Source organism: Sarcophilus harrisii, chromosome 1 (assembly GCF_902635505.1).
Source record: "Sarcophilus harrisii chromosome 1, mSarHar1.11, whole genome shotgun sequence".
NCBI classification, from domain to species: Eukaryota; Metazoa; Chordata; class Mammalia; order Dasyuromorphia; family Dasyuridae; genus Sarcophilus; species Sarcophilus harrisii.
Window position 1 is genome coordinate 276,577,965 of NC_045426.1, and position 20,360 is coordinate 276,598,324.

General features: G+C 34.2%; 1 protein-coding gene across 4 annotated transcripts in view; it reads right to left on the minus strand.

Annotated features, from left to right (window-relative positions):
* Positions 1–4,561: 4,561 nt before the first annotated feature.
* ECPAS (Ecm29 proteasome adaptor and scaffold) overlaps positions 4,562–20,360 on the minus strand; it is a 146,766-nt gene continuing 130,967 nt past the window's right edge. For all 4 annotated transcript variants that reach the window (XM_031942855.1, XM_031942834.1, XM_031942843.1 and 1 more), the window contains 12 exons: positions 19,959–20,025; positions 19,412–19,503; positions 19,265–19,331; positions 18,988–19,179; positions 17,884–18,092; positions 16,998–17,041; positions 16,708–16,900; positions 15,105–15,246; positions 13,880–13,985; positions 13,601–13,689; positions 9,476–9,547; positions 4,562–7,746 (listed from right to left, as the gene is read on the minus strand). In XM_031942855.1, coding sequence (XP_031798715.1) covers positions 7,607–7,746; positions 9,476–9,547; positions 13,601–13,689; positions 13,880–13,985; positions 15,105–15,246; positions 16,708–16,900; positions 16,998–17,041; positions 17,884–18,092; positions 18,988–19,179; positions 19,265–19,331; positions 19,412–19,503; positions 19,959–20,025 — 1,413 coding nt within the window. In that variant the 3' untranslated portion in view covers positions 4,562–7,606. The remainder of the gene's footprint in view (positions 7,747–9,475; positions 9,548–13,600; positions 13,690–13,879; positions 13,986–15,104; positions 15,247–16,707; positions 16,901–16,997; positions 17,042–17,883; positions 18,093–18,987; positions 19,180–19,264; positions 19,332–19,411; positions 19,504–19,958; positions 20,026–20,360) is intronic.

A 20,360-nucleotide genomic window follows, 5' to 3' on the forward strand; every position in this document is an offset into this window, starting at 1 on the left:
ATTACCTATGCTTTACTGTGAAGTAGCTAGCATAGTGGACAGAATGCCATGGAGTTATGAATTCATCTTTCTGAGTTCAAATCTCATCTCAGACACTTCTTGTATGATGCTGGGCAAGCCACTTAACCCTGTTTGCCTCAGTTTCCTCCTCTGTTAAATGAACTGGAGAAGGAAATGGTAAACCACTCCAAGTATCTTTGCCAAGCAAAGCCCAAATGGGGTCACAAAGAGTCAGAGTGAAAAACAATTAAACTATTATGTTTTACTATATTTTCACAAAAATTAGTAATTGCATTTTAATTGAGTCTCCACTGTATTAGAGAATGTTGGTACCTCTGCTCTATATAACTACCAAAGTGGTTTTCCATTTTCAGGTCTGATTGTATCACTTAGCCTCTCTAGTCAAAAAACTGTGCCTCCTCATTTCCTCTGTGTTCAAACAGAAATTCCTGTGGATTTTAAAGTCCAGTATAATCTATCCCCAAACCACCGTTCTAGCCTTATTATACATTATTCAATTTTTTGTTATTTCTTATACATAATAACTTTTTTTTTTTTTTTAAATCTCCAGGCCTTTGCACTAGTTGATTCCTATGCCTGAAACACAATCCCTTCTCCCCTTTACCTCTTAAAATCAATTATTTCCTTCAAAACTCAAGGACTACCTTTTCTAGGAGGTCCTTCCTGATCTTTCTAATTGCTGTGTCCTTGTATTTTATTTTGCATATGTTTGTGCAATATTAGCCTCAAAAGCCCTTCTTGCACAGATTCTAGGTGTTTTACTGTACATTTAATAGAAATCAAATATGGGGCTACAGTTTAACTGTCACCTAAAGCAAGTTATATCATGCATTAGATTATGTGAGGCATAGAGGAAATGTCAAGCTGCCAACTCAACAAGCATTTATTTAGTGCCTATGTGCTAGGCACTATGATAAGCAGCAAGAATAAATGAACTAAAGAATTGAAAAGTATTTAGTAGCACTTACTATATTCCAAGTAGTGTATTGGGTGCTGGTGATAACTGGTGATCAAGAAATTTAAAATCTAGTATGAGAAAACAATATTAAAATAGGCATGGGGGAGAGTGGAATCATAAAGCAATTATTTAAAATGTTTTTCCCAAGGTGGTAGTGTAGATTGGACTACTGGTCCCAGAGCTAAAGGTGGGAAACGGGTAGTAGGAAAGGAATAGGTACATAATTCTCATTGGCTGGGCTATGATAAATGCTCATCAATCAGAAGCTGTAGGCCCAGAGTGAAAATACTTTTAAGTGTCAGTTCAGAAAGTAGAGGCTGGAGTATGAGAGAGACTGAGTTAATTATCTATCATCACCTTTGATAATGAAGAAATTCATCTGTGGAAAAGATATCCTGAAAAGAATTGCTGATTTTGCCATCATGAAAACTGAATGGTAAGATTATGGTGTCAGTGTTTGTGAGAAGTTAGCAGTAGTACTTGGTTAGAGGTGACGGACCATATGTGATCTCAGAGTTTACAGGTTTTTGAGATTTACACTGTTAATAAATTATATAGCCAATAAAATTGATGTTTATCTAAACATCTGAGTTAGAGGTTTGATACTGAGAGAACAAAATTTTATGGAGAAAAACTAGGGCTCCCCAGTTTATTTATGTCTCAGTTAATTCAATGAAAAGTTATGCATTTCTATCAACTTACAAGAAATATACTCTATATTTATCTTGTAATCTGGGAATGAGTCAGTGGTAGAGAGGAGTGAAGGTATTAATTTGAACAGCTAGAAGGAACTATGTGGAGAAGACAAGGCTTGTGTGGGGCCATGATGCTCTCCCTAAAAGGAGGCTTCAAGTAAAGGTTGTCTTATCATTTATAGGTGACATTGTTTAAGTAATCCTTATAGAAACTCAAGATAGCCTTAGGTCTCTTTCTACTCTGACCATGACTACTAAAAGAAAGCTTAGCATGTGGAGTAAACATTATCCCTCCCTCTTAAAAAGGGAATGTTTGCCTTGCCTATTCCAGCACAGAACACAGGCAAAGCTCCCCGAGTTTTGGAGTTAGCAAGAAATTAATTAGTTAGCAAGACAGTAAAGCTTCAAGCAGCTAAACCCGTGGGTTGTTATGTTTTAAAAAATAATTTTAACATAGAAGTCATGTAGTTTTCCTTCAAGGAAAATAAGAACAGCTGAAATTAGATTAAGTAGTGAAATTTAATGAGCAAACAGTTGTGGTCTTGTCAGCTGTATCTTAAATGAGAATTTCTGTAAATACTGCTTACTTCTTAACTATAGTTGGGGAAAGCTTGGTTTGGCTTAGTTATACCTACTTAAATTGTAGTGTCCAAAAATTTTTTTTCTAGACCCATAAATTACAGTAAAAGTAATAAAACCACAATACTTTTTCCAGGATTCAGGATCCCAAATTTAAAGAATCACATATTTAAAACTAGAAAAATACTTAGAGGCCATCTAATCCAACACCTATCATTTTACAGATAAGAAAACTGAGGTCCTGAGAATTAAAGTAAGTTGTCCATGGTCACACAGGTAGTGTCAGAAGTAGGATTTAAACCTAGGTCCTCTCCCATCAAATTCATTGCTTCTAACTGTAACATGCTATCTTTTCTTGAATAGTGGGAATAATGAATTTTTACATGGAATACTTTGCAAAGTATTCAAAAACTGCCCATCATCCTGGTACAAAGAATAAAAATAAGGTTAAAGATGAAATAAAGGAGTACGATGTGACTAAATGCACAATGGAAATGATTTTTGGATTGTGTACAATGCTGCTTCTTTTGCACTGTGTAAATAATGACGAATAAGAAATTATTCTTATCCATAGGATTTCTGTATCTTTTTCTGGTCTAATCTTATATTATCTCTATAAGCCTATTTTATTATTACTTGAGTTAGAAGATGCAGAAATAACTATGCCCTAATATTTAAAAAGCAAAATGAGCATAATGTTTTCTGATATCATAGTGAATATTTTCCCTAGTTAAGCAATGTATATACTGGGGAGATTACAGGTACTTAATTTAAAAAAAAAATACTGAATTAAAAAATAAACCAGTCAAAGGTTTTTTTAAAAAAACTTAAATGAAAAGGGCCATAAAACAGTTGAGCTAAAAACGCATTTTTATCAATGATTTTCACTTGCCGACAAACTAATTTAAGTAATAATACTTGGCTTATTAGCTAAATAAAACTTTTTTTTTTCCTTATCTAGATTTATTTTGAGAAGATGCCTTCTTTTGATGGTTTTAAATTTAATTTTTATAGTCTAATATCATTTAGAGACTGATTTTATCAGACACGATAAATTAAAACTGAAAATTGTTTAACAAGTCACTTTTCATCGTAATATAGTAATGTAATTATGTTGTAATAATTGTTATTATATCAATTATGTTGATATAATTATGCCAAATAGAAACTCTAGGGAAGGATTTCTGAAACTCCTTCGTGGAGCTCCTGCTGACTTGACTGGGGGGCATATAGTCTCTAGGAGTAGGTTCTAGCCAGATCATCTCTATCTTCAAATTCACTTCTTTTGGTTTTGAACTATAATCAAAGCAATTTCCATGATTCCTGAGAAGGGTGTGTGCCTCACTATGCTCTATTCCCTATCCCTATGACTTTCCAAACTAAAATAAAGCTCCCTGGCCACCATTCCCCTCAATGTGCAGTCCCTCCCCATTAGAATGTAATATGAGAATGTCTTTGTGAAAAGGCAGACTGTCTCTGCTTTTGTACTTGGTCCCACACAATGCTTGGCACATAGTAAGTGCTTAATATATTTTCCCCCATTCATTCATTCAAAATGAAAGCAGTGTGCAAAAAAGTGGCAGAAGATACTAGCAAAGCTGAAATGAATATTACCAAATCCATTTCCTTTTAACATAATGCTCCTTAATTCTGGTGTGATAAGTATTATGAAATCACTTACCTTGAAGATCGTTCTTTGAATGCACAGGAAGCTCTGGTAACTTTAACTTCCTGATAAATTTGTTAGCTTGTAGACACATCTTTTTAGACAGAATGGACACAGCACCTATAAGGTGCTAAAACAGTTGAGCCGATTGAGAGAAAACAAGTGGCAAAGGTAGAATAAGAAGGTCAATGAAGACAGAGTAAGTGTAGCATGTCCAGTGGAAGGAATATAAATTATATTGGGATCATCAATTTAAAAATTAACATTAGGTTGTAAAAAGCAGGAGGGAAAGAAGAGATGAAATGATCGGGCATGAAAATGCACATTTCAAAATAAAAACTTTGATTACAAAGAACCAAAACTGCTATCTAATTTGAATTTTTCTAAAAAAACAGAAGAGCTCCCCCCCCAAAAAAAATTATATTTATCTTAAAACCGTATGTATGGTTTTTTCCCTTTACAATTTCTCTCTCTTTCAAATCTCAGTTACTCAAGATAACTTCTACTTGAAATTGTAGAATCCTTTATAGTACCTGCATATCAGATTAAATCTCTCAAAATAAAACAGGCTATGAGTTTTGAAAGATGGTCAATTAAGTATATTCCAGCAGGGGAAAAAATTACCCATTACATCCAGAGGGATAATTGGTCATGCAGCTTTATTTATCATTTTATACCTTCTTAGTATGGGATGGATTTCCTTTCAAATAAATTCATTACATGCTTAGATAGCTACATACAGATTGAAGTGAATTCTATGAAGACCTTGCATGTAGAAAACCCTTCTTACTATACATCAATTTAAGCAAAAGCTTGCACATGAATGAGTGCTGGTGTTAAAATCCACCTTTCACTCCTCGTTCACAAGCAGCAGACACATTGCAGCAGTAGCACAAGGAAACCCACATAGGGCAAAGTACAGTGTTTACATAGTGCGACCATTTTTAGAGGAAAGACTCTAGCAAGGCCGCATTTTTTAAAAATCAAACTCACAAATTAAGATTGAGATAGGAGGGGAGAAGGGAAGTCAATAGGGATTAAGTCAAAGTCTCAGTTTTGTTGTGCAGATAGACTTTGTATATATAGGCACACACACTAGGCTAAATAGAATAATTTAAAAGGCAGTTGGAAAATTTCATATTGCTCTTTATCATCAAAAAAAAAAAAAAAAAAAAAGAAAGAAAAAGAAAAAAAAAAAAGAAAAAAAAAGATTTGAACTGTTTTACTGTCCCTGTTCTCATTTGTTCTAGACAGAGGCAAGGGTGCAGATCTTTTTTTTTTTTTTTTTTTTCACATTTACAGAAATGATTCTTTAGTGCACTGTAATATTACAGTAAAAAGGAACTATCTCTTAAAGACAATTTGATCAGATGTTGTCCGATCAGAACTATGGACTATTACTAGGGAGGTGCCAACCAGTCCGTGCTATCTATCATGGATCATCTATTGCCGTTTTTGTTCTCCTGGGTCAAAATTTCACAACAAAATCAACTTTTTTCTTTAACATCGTTCCCTTAGATACAAATAGTCATACGTACATACCTAACTACACATACACTCTGTCCACACATACACACACATAGAAGCTGAATGAAATTTTTTTCATCATTTCTGGGAGGCAAAACTTAGTGTTATGTTGTGCAAATGATTTGGCTACTACAGGAAATGAAGGCATTAGGTGTAAAAATTAGAAGTGTGCTCAGTCAGCCAAAATAAATGTAAACAAACAGCAGGCTTTCACTAAGCAATTCAGGTGTCTTAGCACCAGCTCTCAGCACCAAGGGAATTTCCCCGTGTTAAATACTAAGTTTGTGATGGATAAACTTGGTGATGTTTATCCATCTAAAACGTGCAAAGAGACTCATGGTTTAGGCTTGAATACACTTGTTCTCTGAAGATTCTATCAATTGGACCTAGCCTACATTCATTCCTCTCTTCCCTGAAAACAGCGTCCCAGCAACAATGCAAGCTAAAGAATGCTGAAAACACATGTAATGTAATGGAAAGAGGGCACTTGATATCATAGGATAGAGGAATAAACACAGAGGTCCCTCAAAACAGTCTAAGTGAAGGTACAGCGTATCAAAAAACATTCGATGCTCACTGTCATGGAAGTAAGCCACAGATACAGATTAAACATGAAGAAAGCTAAGCATTTAAAGAAAAACAAAAGCTTTCATTTTAAAATTCATAATTATGACATTGCTGAAAAAAAGTTTGATATCAGAATACACGCTAAGCTATCACTTTCTGGTAAAAAGTATGTACTTGATTTAGGTCTTCATTTTACAAGTCCTTCCTTTTCAACTCAAAAACAAATCAAAGAGATGTCAATTGGTAAAAATAGATTCTGGTATTCTGTCTACATGAAATATTAAAGACAATAAGAATAGGATTTCTGCCGAGATAGGGAGTTTTGCTGTAATATAATTTTTTTCTCTCTAAAATCCAGGAGCTATATAGATCAGTTTGTTTACAGGAAAAACAAAACCAAAGAATTCCTAAGATTTGAATCTAAATTATTAACATTTTTTCTAAAGAAGAACAAGGGTATGCAAGGCTCTGAATGTGGAAGTTTATCTTATTGTCATATAAAATTCAATCATAGTTTGAAAAATATTCATAGAAAAGTTACTGTGATTTGTTTCATTAATGATGATAAGAAGAGAATGTGTTGCAGCCACTGAAATGCCGTGGCCAAACTCTCCCAAGAAGTGTTGATACATAATAACAAAACATTTCACAACTGATTAATTAAGTGCTATCCCTTCCCACCACTCATTATTGAATCAATTCACATGAATTCAATCTTCTAAAAGAAGGAAATGGATGTTTTTACACTGTTACTGAAATGTAAAGTCTATTAAGAAATCTCTCAAAGCAAGGCAGCTTGGTTATTTTACCAAATACCCACAATTAGAATGTATAATGATATATCATTCAACCTCACACGCCTGAGAAAATGGTATAACCAGAGAACAATAGCATAGATAATGAATTCTCCCATGTAAATACAAGTCTTTAATAATGACTCAAAAATGTAAAGCCGCCAAAAATTTTCTCCCTCCCCCCAAACAACATATCACACAACCAGATTTCCCTCCCCACTTTCCAATGATGTGCAATATTCAAATGTTCTATGTCCAACAATTCTTTAACATTTAACAGTTCATTTTGCTGCATGAAAATTATAACTTTACAGCAAATCCACCAATATGCTTAACTGATTGGTTGGTTGGATGTTGTCCTTTGTTCTTGAAGAGGACCAAAAATGACATCACTATGTTAGAATCAAGTTACAGTGTGTTTGACTGTGGCTGATCAGACCAGTGCTTAATTAATCCTAAAAGGGCTCTCTTTTTTCTTACCCTTGTATACATTTTAGTCCATTTAAGTCCTTCAAATAGCATTTACTATAGATTTCTTCAACTACAAATATTCTTTTCAAATATGAGGTAACAATGACCACAGTCAGCCAAGTTGCTTAAACACCACAGTAAAATAAAGCTAATGGGGAGCAGAATTTAAGGCATTTTTTTTTTTTTTATTTCGGCCAAGGAATGATGCATGCTACAGATTAACCTTTACTTTCCCCACTTGGTTTTCTGAGAACACCGAATTTTTTCTTCAATTTTTGTTTTACATGGCACTTGGTTATTGGAGGGAGGGAGAATTGTCTCCCTTAATTTACTCCAGATTTTCAAGCGTTTTCTTCAGTGATGATGCTTTCTCCTGCAGCTCAGGTCTGCTATCAGTCTCCATGGTAGTTAAAGACTCAATGAGCAGTGTTCTGCATTCAGGTGTCAAACTTTCCCACTGGTTAGACTCTACAAAACATTTGGAAGGGAAAAATGAAAAAAATTAGAATCAAATTTATTTTAAAAAAAAGGATCAAAAATGTCGGGGGGAAAGCTGTGAGTTAAGAAAATACAACTCTCTGGCAAAAGCAACTAATTAAATGCTTTTATATATACCAATGACAAATTCTATCATCACAGAAACGCAATGGAACAATCTGATGTTCCATAAGCCAATAAGGTGACTATTAGTCCTGTGAGTCACATTAAAGAATGTGAAGTATTTATTTTGTATTTAATTTATACTTTAACATATTTAACATGTATTGGTCATTCTGCCATCTAGGGGAAGGGGTGAGGGGAAGGAGGGGAAAAATTGGAACAAGAAGTTTGGCAATTGTCAATGCTGTAAAATTACCCATGCATATAACTTGTAAATAAAAAGCTATTTAAAAAAAAAAAATGTGAAGTATTTAAGCCACAAAGTTTGAAAAGTTTAAGTGGAAAATATGAGGGCACAGTTCTATAATGTAAATGCAATTCTACTTTAAAAGCATGTATCATGAAAATAACAGAATGCTACTTCCTATAATTCCCATACAAAATTATCCCATGAGCTATTTCAGAACTATGAACATTAAAGAATCCCGATAATTGAAATCAATGTAAAAGCAATTCTTTCACCCTTTTTAAATGTAGGGGGGAAATAATCAAATTTATATTCATATATAACACTAATAAGTTCTACAAGTTAGGTTCAAATTGGGCGAGTTCTCCAGTAATAACAACTAAAATTTACATAATTAAAAATTTTTTTATTAAAGCTTTTAAATTTTCAACAGACATGCATGGATAATTTTTCAGCATTAACCCTTGCAAAATCTTGTGTTCCAATTTTTCTCTCCCTTCCCACCTCCTTCCTTAGATAGCAAGTAATCCAATATTAAATTCTGTAAGAGTAAAATCAAAGTCTTTTTTAAGTGTTTCTAAAAATAAACAGTAATATTTTAACCAAAAAAAAAAAAAAAAAGAAAGAAAGAAAGAAAGAAAGAAAAACCAAGCAAGAGATACCCAGGACCTAACTTAGAAAAGTTAAGATATTAAAGGGAATTGTTCCACTTCATAGATAACATCTGGGGGGGGGGGGGGGGGAAGGGGAGAATGGGCCTTGAATAACGCTATTTTTTTATTACTACCAAAAGAAGTTGTTTAGATCATCTTCTGAGAGACTTTATAATACCCGCTTCAATGGGTATTAAACAGATCAAAACAGTAAAGAACAAGCTTTACGTCAGATTCATAGATATTTATATTTAATCTAGCAATCTATTGCTCTGGTTAACTTAAACATTGAGTTGTCTACTCTAAGTAGCTTTCATAGTCACCAATGCTGCACATATGAAAATCAAGTTGTCATCTTAGAAAAGTAACTTCTGTAATTTTTAAATACTATCTTAAAGACAACAACAACAACAACAACAACAAAAACCCTCCTCAAAAGAATTGTACCATAGAAGTATAAAAGTTACATGGAAAAAATACATGACAACAAAACCCTACTAAAAATTAAAGTTAGAAATTGGTATGATACCAGTCAGCTTACACATTGCAAATTACTATGGAAACTTTTCTAAATCACAAAGTCTTTAAGTTTATGCCATTCAGATGTAGAGTTACAGGAACAGTATACAAAAACTGGCACGGACTGGAAGATGTGAGAGTTAGGATAAGGATAATTTTCAATTGTCAGGTGACTCACCTTCAAGTTTTTGAAGCAGCAACTCTAACACAGACAAAGCTTCTGTTCTTATAGATGTATAGCTTTTGTTTTCTAAAAAGAAAATAATATTTAAAATTATTTATCTTTTGCATTTACCCAACAGAATGCTTCTTCAAATATGAGGCAACGTAGTGAGCCTCTTTTGCACCAAAATGAGTCAAATATTGCTTCATGTACTCTCACCAAAATTATATGCATCACACAAATTCATATATCTAAGTAAGAAAATACAAGTGCGAACAAGAAATTCTACTATTTAGCTAATTTTAAGAAGATAGAAGTCCCGCTAGGATTAAAAAATTTAAAGACAGAAAAGGGCAATTCAAAGATTTTCTAGGCCAATTCCTTTATTTTCTATATGAAAAACACTGTTAGAAGTTAAGTGATGTAAGAGAAACTAAATAGTGAATTAGGTGTTAAATTCATGTCCTCTGACTCAAATTTAATACTTTTATCAGTATGCTACAATGTTCTTGCTTTCCATATTTATTTTCATTATATACCTATTAAAAACATCCCTAAGATACTCAGGCTGCTAGGTGGCACAGTAACATAGAATACTGGGCCTGGAGTCAGAAGATTGGTCTCAAACATTAACTATGTGATCCTGGGCAAGTCACGTCATTGTTTGCCTTAGTTTCCTCATCTGTAAAATAAGTCAGAGAAGGAAATGGCAAACCACTCTAGTATCTTTGCCAAGAAACCCCAAATAAGGTCACAAAGCTGTCTGCTAAGCTTTTAGTAATAGGGGACTTGCTCAAATATAAATCCTGGACACATAAATTTGAGAGTCATGTAGAGACTATAACAGAATCCATGTGACTTGAAACTATGATGAGACTAGAAGGAGGGATATAGATTCAGAAGGTATTGCATTCATCGAGGTAAGAGGTGATATTATGGTGTGGTTGAAAAAAGTCGTAAAGAGGTGGATGTGACTGAAAAATGACTGAAAAATACTCTATCAGAGAAACCAGCATTAAGAATATAGTTTTTCGAGCAAGGCCAGGAGATCATTATATACTTCAACAACAATACTATATGATGACCAGTTCTGATGGACCTGGCCATCCTCAGCAATGAGATGAACCAAATCAGTTCCAATGGAGCAGTAATGAACTGAACCAGCTACGCTCAGAGAAAGAACTCTGGGAGATGACTAAAAACCATTACCTTGAATTCCCAATCCCTATATTTTTGCCCACCTGCATTTTTGATTTCCTTCACAGGCTAATTGTACAATATTTCAGAGTCTGATTCTTTTTGTACAGCAAAATAACGGTTTGGTCATGTATACTTATTGTGTATCTAATTTATATTTTAATATATTTAATAAATACTGGTCATCCTGACATCTGGGGGAGGAGGTGGGGGGAAGGAGGGGAAAAATTGGAACAAGAGGTTTGGCAATTGTCAGTGCTGTAAAGTTACCCATGCATATAACCTGTAAATAAAAGGCTATTAAAATTTAAAAAAAAAAAAAAAAAAAAAAGAATATAGAGTTTTTGACCTATTGAGGAATACAGAGGAGTGAACCATGGAAAAATCTTAAAAAAGGAGCCACATTCCTTAACTCCCAGTCCTCTGACCACAAAAGCAATCAAGACATGTTTTTCCTTCCTTAGGCAATGCTTCTCTTAACTACTGAGATGCCTCTCCTAAACTAAAACATAAAATTACCCTTTTTTGGGAACAATATTCCTATTTTTTCATGATTGTATCTCAGAATTAAGGACTTTCAGAGTTTAAAGGAACCTTCAGTTAAATTACCCAATCTCTATAGAGCAATCTCCTCTCCTAATGTCCAGTGGTGATCTATTCTCTTAAGACTTATTGATGACAAACTAATTAAATGCCAAAGCTGACCATTCTATCTTTGTACAACTTTACAACTTTAATCTGTCCTAGGTCCTTTTCCTCTTTTCTCTCTACACATATTCTGGATGGTCACATGGATTCTGTTATAGTCTCTACATGACTCTCAAATTTATGTGTCCAGGATTTATATTTGAGCAAGTCCCCTATTACTAAAAGCTTAGCAGACATCTTTATGTGGATGTCCCTTCCAAAATTCTGTCCTTCCTAACTCTCGTCCTATTAAGGTTACCACTACTCGTCTAGCATTCCTCTGATCTTCATTCTCATTTCTCCTCTTTCCCTCATCAGTTGACAAAATCATTTTACATCCACAATGTTTCTCACATCCACCTCTTTCCGACTTTTTTCAACCACACCATAATATCACCTCTTACGTTGATGAATGCAATACCTTCTGAATCTGTATCCCTGCTTCTAGTCTCATCACCATCATCAACATTCCTAGCATTTATATGGTGCCTACTATGTGCTAGGCATTATGTATCCTATGCAATTTAGAAGAATTATCTCATTTAATCTCACAACAACTGTGGGATGAAGATGATATTATTCCTATTTTTCACAGATGAAGAAAGAGGCAAAATGTGGTTAAATGACTTAGCCAGGGTCACATAGGTAGGGTTTGAGACCAAAGTTAAACTCTGGTAATCCTGAGTCTAGATCTACTGCTTTATGCACTGTACCACTTGGCTGCCTCTCTGCTCTCCAATCCATCCTCCACACATCTACTGAACTGATATTCCTACACCAAAGATATGAGATCACTCCTTTGTGTCAGCGATCAATGGCTATTACATTTAAGGATAAAATGCAACTCTTCTGTAAGTCATTCAAAGCACTTCACAATCTAACTCCAGATTCATTTACCATTATCCTTCATAAATCTGACATTCCAATCAAACTGGTCTATTTGCTGTCTTCTCATGTTTCATCTTCTTCCATCCCTGCCCCTACCCCCCGCCCCCCAATCATAAAACATTAGATGCCAGGCACTGTCACTTTAATGAGGATACAAAGAAACATAAAAGACAATCCTTGCTCCTCAGAGGTTACAACATGCAAACAATTACATATAGTAAGGACAAGAACAATAATAATATGCAATTTTTATCATATTTTATCCTCTGCTTCTATGCTTTTATCCAAACTGTCTTTCATTCCTCAAATGTTCACTCTCCTCACCAAGACCTCTTAGAATCCCTCAGCTCAGGTCAAGTACTACCTCCTACAAAAGGTCTTTCCTAATCTTCTGTTAGCAATATATCCTCCTGCTTCATCCTCCCTACTCGTTTAAAAAAAATTACTTTATTTATCTGTGTACCTCTTGTTTTCTTCAGTGTCATGCATTCCCAGCAGCTTAACAGAGCAGATAAATATGCTTGGTGAATGCTTGAGAGATGCAGAATATTCTGGACAACCTGCCTCTATTAATATGGCCTAAGATTATGTTAGTTTGGGGGGAGAGGATATGGGGGAAAGGATGTACACACTTTATCACATTACTAACTCACAGCCAACTTAACATACACAAATTATTGTCTAGCCATGCTTCACTCATCTTGGAGCTGGTTAAAAACAACCAAACCAACAAATAGTAAATATTTGACACCTTATCTTCTATTAAATTTTACCTAGATTTCCATTTCCTTAGTTATAAAATGTGGGGATAGTGATGGTGAGAGGGTGTCAAGGGTTAGGGATAATGTGACTAAATGATCATAAAAGTTCCAAGTAACTTTAAATCTTTTGATTTAGGTTTGTAAGCTAAAGGCATAAAATTCCCAGAATTTTTCTAGGAATTAAAATCTAATTCACTGGAATTTGAAGACTCAGCTTTTTCTCTTTTTTGATTATTCTACCTTCAGTCCTCAAGACATTCATGTTCTAAAAAGACATGTCAGTGACTGGCTGCAAATCCAATTTGAGTCAGATAATTTTGGCTAGAACCTTTTCCTGCCTAGATGTATCCTTTAAAATTTTAAAATCTGCTTTGGTCTTAAATTTGTTCAATTTAATCGAACTTTTATTTTTATATCACTTTTATTTCCAAATATATTTTTCCTCTTCCTTTATCTAGAGCTATCTCTTACCTAATTTAAAGAAATAATAGTAAAACACAGTTCAACAAAACTGGCCTAGATATCAACCAATCTGAGACAGCATATGCAATGTTTCATGGGGTTGTCTTCTTAATCTTAACTGACCTGGGGAGGGAAGCAAGCTTACCTAAAGAGTGTGTGATTGATGAACATGTCTCAAGCAGTATTTCAGTCAAAGCCTCGGAATCTGCATGCTCCTTTTCTAAAAGCATTAACCTAAAGAATTAGAATAAAGATATTTTATTAAGCAATAGCAATCATTGCAATAAGTCTTTTCAACCAAAATGAAATACCTATATCTATCACTTTTAAGTCATTTTAAACTGATATTATGACAAAAAGCCAGACCACTACATAATCATACTAGAAGAAAAACAAGAAAATTTTGAAGTATAAAGTGAATTACCCCTGAAAATAGGCATTCATTGACCTCAAAACTCCCAACTGTACTTTCCAGGTGCTGAGTTTCAGTCGTTCACACATTAGTTTGCACAACTCCTGACGATAGCAACCTAAGAAAAAGTACAAATTGAGTCCTTAAAAATTAGTATTTCCTGGAAATTTCTCAGTATTTCCCAGAAAATTTCAGTCAACGATCACTGTGTCTATTTCCCCCTAGACATTTCCACAGAGCCTTCCATAAATGTTAACTTTTAAATTAATCTGACCAATCCTCTCCCCCAAAAATACCTTTTTGGGCTCAAACTAGATCTTATACATTAGAGACTTAGTGGTTCTTAAGTATTTCATATTCAACTATCAGACAATTCATTTTCTTTTAAGATATAATTACTTTACTAGAAAAATAAATGTAATTCTTTTCAGATGTGCTTCATGGCACATGCTAAAAAATTAGGAAATCAGTAACTTAGAAAACAATCTTACTTCTGCTTGTAGACAAACCAGATTATGAGTGAGCAAAACAAATTGAAAAACATTAAAAATACTAAGAAAAAAAAAAAAGCAAAAGGATACAAGGGCATACTGCAAAGTATAATAGTTTAAACACTAAAACTCAAATGTAAGCTTCTGACAAAATAGCACATGTGAATCCCAATCAGCCTGCCTTAAATGTAGAAATGTTTTTTTCATCTTGTTTAGAATGTAAATTTGGCAGCAAATTTGGCTTGGTGAAAAAGTACTTCTTTAAATAAACATTTCATTTCACCTCTTCTCATGGGGATATATGCCATTGTTGATGCAGTCTCCAAAAAAAAAGTCATCTGTATACAAAAAAGGTGCATCTCAATCAAAATGACCAAATGTAGAAATCAAATGCCTAATAAGAATTAGGTAGTAAAGTTGATATAATTTCAAACTGGAGAGATTTTTCTTCTGGCTATGTTCCAGTGGCTGAAGATAATATATATGGTTTACAGATTCATATGCATACATCATTCCAAGGTCAATAACTTAGTGAGATAAAATCTAGCACAAAGAATTTGGTAAGCATATTAATTGGTCACTAAAATCAAACATAGTATTATCTTTGACCATTCCTAAAGTCAGCTAGGCAAGAAATCAGTGATCACATAAAAAAGGAAATTGTTCACTTTTAGTCAAGAGGTATTTCTGGAAGCACTTTCTTACTAAATTCCTTCCTCAAATTTCAAAGTCACAGATGTGCTTACACTGAGTCTCCACATTTCTGGGCCAAGCTTTGCCTATGCTCTCAAAGGCACATAGCAAAGATTCCATCTGAAGTTCCTTTTCCTTCTCATTATCATCCTCTTCATTTTTTGATGTCCGGGCACCAACATTTTCAAGAGAATTCTAGGATATATTTAAAAAAAAAGAAAGAAGAAAAAAATTCATCACTTGTGAGAAGTCAATGTTGGAGGAGCTATGGAAATATAGGTACTCTGGTGTATTGTTGGTAGAATCTCTGGAAAACAATCTGAAATTACTTAAATAAAGTGACTAAAATGTGCATATCCTTTACCCAGAAAATCTACTAGCAGACTTCTAGTAGGTCAGACTTCAAGGAGGTCATAGATTAGAAGAAAGTCCTTATAGAGACCAAAATATTTGGTAGTTCTTTTCTGGTAGCAAAGAATCATAAACAAAGTAAATGCTTAACAATTGGGGAATAGCTAATCACATTGTAATACAAAAATGTCATGCAATATTACTATGTTGTGAGAAATGACAAATGTTAACTACAAAGAAGTATAGAAAGATCTACATAAACTGATGCATAATTAAGAGGACCCAAGAAAACAATATATACAATGACTACAATAATGTGAATGAAAAGAATATATAAACAAAAAAATATACAAAATGAATGTTGTAGAATTAAAAAGAATAGTCATGGCCCCAATGAACAAAGAGAAACTTCTTTCAATTCTTTTGCAGAGGGAGAAAAAGTTTAGGATTATAGAATACTGCATATATTTCAGACTTTTTGGATACATTTTGCTTATTCTTTTCCTATTTTTTCCTTTTAAAAATGTTATTACAGGAGATGGTTTTTCTGGAGTGGGAAGGATATGGGGAGAAATTTAAGAAATATAACAACAAAAGCCATCAAAAATGTTTATATTAAAAATGAAAAAAAGATTCATTTCTTATTGTATAAGTGTACTCATAATAGCACCAGACCAGGAGTCAGTGATCTTGATTTAGATGCCAAATTTAACATCATGTCACTTTCAAATACATATAATGTTTCTGTGCTTAACAATATTATATCTTGTACTTAATGGTTCGATAACTGAGAACTCCTAATTGCTTTACTGCCAACTAACAGAGATGAAGTCAAAGTTAGTGTTTAAAACAGTGAACAAAAGTACTCAATTATCAAACTTCCCATTTATTTTATAAAAACTAAACCACAGAGCTTATCCTTAATGTGGGGTTTTCTGAATACAAGTTGATACAGCCCTTGGACACTGCTCAATAAATGAGGATCCAAGTTTCACCAAGCTCAGAGGACAGAAATGTAAGGATGGAATATTCCTATGCTGTAAGAAATGGTAAATATGATGATTAAAGAGAAGTATGGACATGAACTGACATACACAGTAAAACAAGCTGACAGTGAAATATCTAGTTGGCAGATTCCTGTTCTGCACCACTGAAGCTAGCTTTTCTCAATGTGCTCATGGTAAAAGCTGCTTACAAAGGAAAAAAAAAAAAGATAGAGAAAACATTTTCTCCTTTCCCTTTTTTATAACTCAAGTATCAAAATCTTTTACTGTGAAAACATAGCTTCAGTTTAGCAATTGTTACCTTTTTAATCATTGGAACTACGATGTCAGACAACTCCTGGAATCTATCTTCTTTAGTGGCACTGAGTATATCAGCTATACATCTAACAGCTACTATTTTGTATTTGATGTTATCCTTACGGCACTCCTTCAGAACAGCTTGTACAATCTCATTTATACTGGGCTGATTGGGCACTGATTTTTCCAGCTCTTCACTGTAGGATACATTAAAAACAAACAAACACTGATTATTAGAAGTGTTGACTTTCAGTTGAAATCAACAAATAGTATATTTATTGAAAGAATACGTACCTACAGGCTATTACAACACTAGCAATGGCTTTTAACAGCTCTTCCTAGTAGATTTAAAAAAGAGAGGAGATATTTCTTTATGAAAAAGTTATTAGGTCCACACATATCATTTATTTCCTCCAAATGATTCCATTAGCAATTTCAGGATCACTTAGTTTCCATATACAATTACATTCTACCACTGCAGGATTTTTAAAGTTTCACTATTTCCAATGACTGTTCATTTCAACTATTACGTTATACAACCCCCTTACAAAAAAAAGCCAACATTTTAATTTAAATCTAGGCCTGCAAACACCTAACTATACACTATCAACTGTTTAGCCTAATATGGATTACCTATCCCCCAGGGAAAACCCTACTGAACTTTGTTCTGGTTTCTAAGCCAGATTGAGACATGTGAGCATCATGTAGTGACCATACTGTTTCAAGTTTTAGCTTTCAGTCTATATGAAATAGGTAATCTTTAGTCAAGATATGGGTGAAGTACTAAAAGATTGACAAGCTCAGACATAGGCGAAATCTAACATAGAAAAACAATACTATTTCCAGTTGAATAGTACTTAAATTTTGAAATATGCACATAAATGCAAGTTCTTCATAAGTTGGTATTGCTTCATTCTTTGTATTTGTATCCTAACACCAAGCATGCCACATAGCAAGTGCATAATAAATGCTTGGTTACTGATGGATAAAGGACAGAACATATAGAATTCAATTTTTGCTTACTAGAAATACCAATGCTTGAAATCATCCTCAATATCTATTGTCAAAAATTAGACACTTTTAAAATCAATTTGACATGAATGACTCTTTTGCCTTTGCTGTCATTTTCAGTATGTACTGTCAAGAATTAGATCCGAATGATTTTTATTTTTTTTTTTACCTTTCCTACCCATGTTCTTCCAGCCAACCCCTGCAATAAAGCAGTCATTATCATTCCCAGATACGGAGGTACCAGGGAACTTGTTTGCTTTGCAATAGATGCCATGGCAGCTGCACCCTGGGCTTTCATCTTCCAAGATGGAGACTGCAAAGCTTTCTGAGTAACAACAATCAATTCCTGCATGTATAATCGAATGCCACCAAAGGAACCTGCATTAATGAAAACAAATTTAATACATTTATGAAAGAACAAATCGTGCATTCAACCAAGTACTTTTCTTAAAAACCTTAAAAAACTGACTCAGGGCAGGAAGGTGGCGCAGTGGATAGAGCACCAGCCCTGAAATCAGGAAGACATTAGTTCAAATTTGGCCTCAGACACTTAACATTTCCTTTTGAGGGCTGGAACTCTGGAAAGGTACATTTGAATCAAGGGCATCAGGGTGCTTATAGTTAAGCACCTACTCAGTGTGAGATAATGGTTCTCTAAACATATACTTAATGTGATATGGTGATGTAATAGTTGCACATGCTCAGTTGCTGTAGTAATATAATTGTACTGAAGTATTTAAGGGCTAGGAGGACTGGGAACAAGACTCTCACAGACACAGATACAGAGAAGATTTGGGACTCCATCTTTGACTAGCCTTGTGGTGGCCCTCCTGCCTTTATCACTTCTCCACCTAAAGACCAAGGCCCATCCAGAGATCCTCAAGAAAGCTAGACACGGACACTACAACTTCCTAGCTGTGTGACCTTGGGCAAATCACTTAACCCCAATTGCCTCAGCCAAAAAAAAAATAAAAATAAAAAAATCTGATATTTTAAACTACTATGCAATCTTACATGACAATTTTTTTTTAGTAAAAAATGAGATAAAAGTTCAATATTTCAAAAAGGCATATATAAACTTGTTAAAGCTGTTTCATATATTCATTCTTAATAGAAGGTATTTAGACACCCAAGTTATACATTAACTAATTGCTGAGCTAAAGCATGCAAGTACTGAGCTAAATGGGCTTTGTCACTGGAACACATGGGAAGGTAATTCTAAGATTAACAAGTTCCATTTTCAGTTGTATAGGGAAGATGTGGAGACACAGACCTGGCACATTTTCCTGCCACACTTCTGTCCATAGAGTGGCTTCATCCTTCTCCCCCTTATCCTCACTGGTTGCCTCATGCATTCCCAAGAAGGCCAGTGGCAGCACTTCCTTGGCATGGCTCTTGAGCACGTCAGGACTGTAGCGCCCAATGGCATGAATGGTCAAAGCACATGAGCTCTTATATATTGGTTCTAAAAACAAGAAAACACACAGACAGAATTTAGCAAAATAAACAAAAAATCCGAATCAAGTTGCTGATGTCAAAGTTGAGAGTACCTTCCTTTTCCATGTACCAACTGTTCAGCTTCTGTAACAATTTCTCAGTGCTACTATCTCGTGAAGTCTGAAAAAGAGAATTCAGATCATTTTAAGAGAACAATAATTCTCTTTTTCATTTAATCAAATGAGAGACCAACCACTTACTCGAACTAAATGTCCCATGGCAAATGCAAAGGACTTTTGTACCACATTGTTTCGGTCTGTCAAGCCACTGAGCAATGCACTCATCAGTTTCCCTATTGGCAAAAGGCAAAAGAGAATTTAAGGTTTTAAGCCAACTGCTTTGACATTTAGCAGAGAATAAAGTGTACCATATTATGATTGGCATTTTCCCTTATAAAACCGTAATAAATAATTAATAACATAATAAATATAGGAAGATTCATGGTTCAAACGTTTCTATTACTCAATGGACAGTGATTAACTGTCCAAGGAGAGAAACATCCAACATGTTTTGATCCTCTTAGGAAATAACTAAGTATCAAGCACAAAATGGGACCTAGAAAACTAGAGAAGTCACTGGGTCTAAGATTACTTAATCAAAATGGGAACAGGAAAGAGAGAAGAAACCTCTGAAATTATTAGTCACTGATAGAACCAGTTTAGCATATAAAAAAACAACTGTTGCACAAGACATTACCATATACAGGAAAAGATTAAGGAAGAAAAAAAACACCTCTTAAAAACTTACCAGAGTAAGGTGTTAAGTCCTGAGGACACTGAGTGGTTAATGACACAATTACATTGGCACATCCTCCCTAAAAGATTACAGAAGAAAAGATATCTAAATATGATAATCATTTTTTTTCCATTTTAAAAAACAAATCCCTTGTTTTGGCTCTAATCATTTTAAAGAGGATGTACTGAGTTAACAGTAAGAGAAACTAGCTACTCTAAACCTTTAATCATCAACTTATACTGATTGGATCACTCAAAAGGTACATACATGGCAACTAAAAACGATTTCACTGATGTGTTCTGCATTAACAATTCCACTGAATATCCAAGTTGCACAATATAAGAATTTTTAAAAATGAGTTATTAGTGCAGCCCTGAAGAAAAAAAAATGAATGTCGAGTAACAATATTGAACA